Source organism: Plectropomus leopardus, unplaced genomic scaffold, assembly GCF_008729295.1.
Source record: "Plectropomus leopardus isolate mb unplaced genomic scaffold, YSFRI_Pleo_2.0 unplaced_scaffold14802, whole genome shotgun sequence".
Classification (NCBI taxonomy): Eukaryota; Metazoa; Chordata; class Actinopteri; order Perciformes; family Serranidae; genus Plectropomus; species Plectropomus leopardus.
In genome coordinates this window covers 1-4,038 of record NW_024615838.1, presented here as the reverse complement: position 1 = coordinate 4,038, position 4,038 = coordinate 1, and the positions used below count along the sequence as shown (strand labels likewise).

At 42.6% G+C, this 4,038-nt stretch overlaps 1 protein-coding gene across 2 annotated transcripts; it reads right to left on the bottom strand.

The window, feature by feature from the left end:
- Nucleotides 1-121: 121 nt before the first annotated feature.
- Nucleotides 122-3,872, bottom strand: LOC121964251 (calpastatin-like). Of its 2 annotated transcripts, XM_042514467.1 has the most exons (9): nt 3,738-3,872; nt 2,868-2,972; nt 2,662-2,754; nt 2,197-2,241; nt 1,910-2,083; nt 983-1,069; nt 675-704; nt 300-403; nt 122-198 (listed from the first exon to the last, which is right to left on the bottom strand). In XM_042514467.1, exons 1-8 carry the CDS (start codon nt 3,855-3,857, stop codon nt 308-310), a joined length of 750 nt encoding a protein of 249 aa, XP_042370401.1. In that variant the 5' UTR covers nt 3,858-3,872; the 3' UTR covers nt 122-198; nt 300-307. The 2 variants fall into 2 exon arrangements, with proteins under 2 accessions (XP_042370401.1, XP_042370402.1); XM_042514468.1 differs by lacking the exon at nt 675-704.
- Between the last annotated feature and the right edge of the window lie 166 nt (nt 3,873-4,038).

The window sequence follows — 4,038 nt, the reverse complement described above, 5'->3', positions numbered from 1 at the left end:
GTGTGTGTGTGTGTGTGTGTGTGTGTGTGTGTGTGTGTGTGTGTGTGCGTGTGTGTATTGTGCAAATGTTATGGGCATGTCTCGGTTTATCTTTCACCCAGTATACATTCTCGATTTATAAAAATAGAATTACTATCCAGAGAGCAGCTCCCTCACCGTTGCGTCCCTGTGGCCGGGAGAACAAATTGTGCCGACAACCTGCAACACGAGACACAATCAGCAGTCAGTGGAAACATCTTTGTCGATACTGAGCATCTTTTATCAAGGAAAGTTGTGCAAACGCTGAGAACAACCCGTACTTAGTGGTCTAGCTCCTTCCTCCCTTCTTTGTAGATTTTGGCACGACGTCTGAGCTTGGCTGAGCTGGTAGCTGATCAGTGGCAGAAGGCACCTCTGCATGTTTCTGAAATACAAGGTTACAGTTAAAAAAAACAAACATGTAAAAGAAAAGAAGGAGCGGTGCCTTTACATGCAATAGCTCTGCAGGTTTGATGTAATTATTTGAAGGAATTAACATCAGCTGAAGCAGAGACAGGAGAGGGCATCACATGCAGCTTTAGGCTCCGCCGATGGAGATATTTGTTTTTATTTTGGTTAAAACAGAAACACACAGATTCAGTCTGTCATCATATGCAACTGATTTTTTGTCCTCATGCAGCAGGCAGTTTTCTTACTTTAGCCTTTGACTTTGACTTGCTCTTGCTCTGTAACAAAGTTGACACCTCGGTTAGGCTCAACCATTCCATGAGGAGGTACCCACTGATACGGTAAGTGCTAGTAAACAACCTGCAGAGGGCGCCATGTAACAACAAACACTAACAACAGCAGTACTTATGAACTGCCATTAGTCAACAGCAGCTTTTTAACATTAGATGTCAAACTCTGCATGTACGTTTGACCTGCTGTTAGTCTTTAACTGTAAATATAATGTCCTCTGATGGTGCAACCTCAAATCCTGATCTCACACACATTTTCTTTTTACCTTTGGTTTTTCGGTCTTAGATTGGAACTCTGGGGCTTCTGGGAGCAGCGTGCCAGACAGGGAATCCAGGACAGGACCAGGCATTGGCTGGGAGAGAAAAGTTAACAATAAACAAACTTAAACACAGTGAGATCATGATGCATTAATGTACTGAACTAATGCTGTTGTTTAAGTTAGAATCTGGAACAATTCAGCATAAATGAATTCTCATTTCAGTAACTATTATACACCCTACTCACTACATTGCTGTTTTTGAGTCCAGTATTGCTAAAGACTGTATGTATAAGACCTAAAATAGCTGTATGCAACATAAATATAGCAGCAAACTGCTATTTGCTATGTAAAGCTACAGTAGAGTAATGGCCTACTGAGCAGTGAATGAAGTCAAACCCCAGCTGTGTGTGTTATAATCTGAGCTTCTCTGTACTTTGTGGTAGACAGTCCGGCCATGCATGCATGTTGGTGCACATATGTACCCTACTGGCTTGCTAATCATCACCGCTCTGCACCTCATCATACAGCCATGCCACACACTGTCCCTACCCATGAATTCATCCCAGAAGAGTAACTCTTGTGCTGCCAGCACCGTTACCTATTGGCAAAATTAGCTGCTAGCCGCTGGCTCTGCCACCTCCATGGTGAGAGCCTTGTGCAGACGTTAGCGGCTCATACAGCTCTTTTAATCAACAGAGCATCCAAAGAAAGCAATTGTTTGAAGTGATTTCTGGGAAGTGCGGTCCTGACACATGACAGCAGTGGGCACTACATACAGTTGCACAAAACAGGCCTTTTTCAGAGCAGACATTTGGACTGTCATTATGGTTCATAAAGTGTCTCAATAACAATTTCAGCAAGCAACCATGTGCAAAACTTGTGTTACACTTGTGCTTTTCTCACTATGACTATCACTAGCGCTATTGGTGCTACCTTCAGGGGCGCTGAGTCCAGCACAGGAGGTTCCAGCTTTGATGTGGCTGCAAAGGATGCAGCTGCTGCAGCGGGCTGAGACGCTGCAGCGGGCTGAGACGCAGCAGCGGGCTGAGACGCTGCAGCAAAGTCACTGGACAGCAAGTCCAAAGCTGTTTTATCATCCATAGTCTTCTGCAGAAAGACAGGAAAACAAACTGTCTGCAAGTTGTATATACACAGTGTGTAGATCATATAACTGTGCTCGTCTGTCCACCGTCATATTTTATGAGTGTGTGCAGTTTTACCTCCTTGGGTTTTGCATCTCCTTTTGCTTTTTCTTCTGCCATTTTCTTGAAGAAAAAAAAGATGCACATTAGACACAAAGTAAAACTGATACTTCTAAAAAAAAGAATTTATATTTTTGCCCCAGATTCAAAGTTTAAAACTGTCAATCACATGAAGAACAATGCCTTCTTTCTTTGTAACATCTTCTGTTGCATTAGTTAAAAATGTTCCTCGTTGTTCCTTCAAAGGCATTCAAACAAAAATATAGAAACCATTTGATTCTTATAGTTTACCCACAAAACACATAAACTCACAGTAGCTGCTTACCAAAACATAAATTATCCATTAACACGACTAAGAGGCTGTATTATAGGCAAACATCAGAGACTGCCAAATTCATTAGGATCGTCTGGGAAACATAACTGTCTGACCATCTGAAAATTAGAGATAATTTGATCTGGACGAAAATGACGGACAAATCCTACCTTGAGATCCTCCTCAGTGGGTCGATACTCTGGTGGCAGTGTGTCATCTCTCTCTCCCATCTTAATCAGCTTCTCTTCAACGACTTTTTTCTCCTGAAACAACCACACACATCAGGGCAACTGAAGCTGACTTTTTCCTTCAGAACTCTGACAGTGAAAATATTCTCTTTTCAAGGCAGGCAATGCTCTTGAAGCAAGCTGGCTACCTTAACAATGTCTTTTGCAGGAACTGGGGCAGGCTGAGGTGCAGGTGTGATATCCTTTAATGAATCTGAAAGAGCATCCAGAGCACTGTCCGCTCCCGCAGACAGCTGAGTGCACAAACAGACAAAAAGAGTAGGATGTAACTGCAGGTAAAACTACAATTACCACCTCATGGTTGTACTGTAGTTACAGTTTACATCCATGTCTGGCAAAACACAAACACAAGCTTTACACACACCTTCCCAACCTCAGCACAGACGATTTATACAATCAGCAAAGTTTCAAGGTGGGCACTCAAGATTAGTGTCAAAGAGTCAGTATCTGACCAGAATGTCTCTAACATATGAGGTGGAGTAAAGGCCAGAAAGGTGTTTTTGCAGAACATAATGCTGTCACAGTGAAGTTGACATTTGGGATATAAAATGTCATAACTTTATCACTTTATCCTATTAGATATTTCTGTGTTTTTTTGTCACAATTAGCATAGGAATGCTTGAGTTGTGGCCAAAAACATGTTTTGCAAAGTCACAGTGACATTTGACCTTCAACCAGTTCTACTCAGTTCATTGTTACATCCAAGTAGATGTTTGTGCCAAATTTGTGGTCAATTCTTCACAACCTTCTTGAGAAATCGCATTCACGAGAATGACAAGGATGCAAGGTCACGGTGAACCTTTGACTTACGAATGAACTGATCAGATTGTTGTGGTCAAAGTGGACATTTGTGCCAATTTGAAGACATTTCCTCAAGGCGTTCTTAAGATTTGATGATTGATGAGAATGGACGTACAATCCAAAAACATACTTCCTCTGGCTACTGCAATCACAGACGTGGAGGCATAAAAAGGCCTGAGTTGAACTTGAGTGTTTACCTGTGGGGCAGCCTCTGCGGGAACAAAAGCAGCAGATGCCACTGTCGGCGCAGCAGTGGAGCCCACGGACTCCAGAACGAAGCCTCCAGAGGTCTGAAGGAGTAACAGAATGAGGTGCATTAAATCTTTGCAGGACTCTAAATTTCAAGTTGTAATTACTTCTGTTTTAGGAATTTTTCACTGCAAAGAGGCATCTGTGCATCACACTGTACTATTTAAGGAAGCGATTATAAGTACTAGATCCAGTGTACCTCTGCAGGAGGAGCAGAGGGGGTAACAACAGGAGCCTGGACCGCAGGAG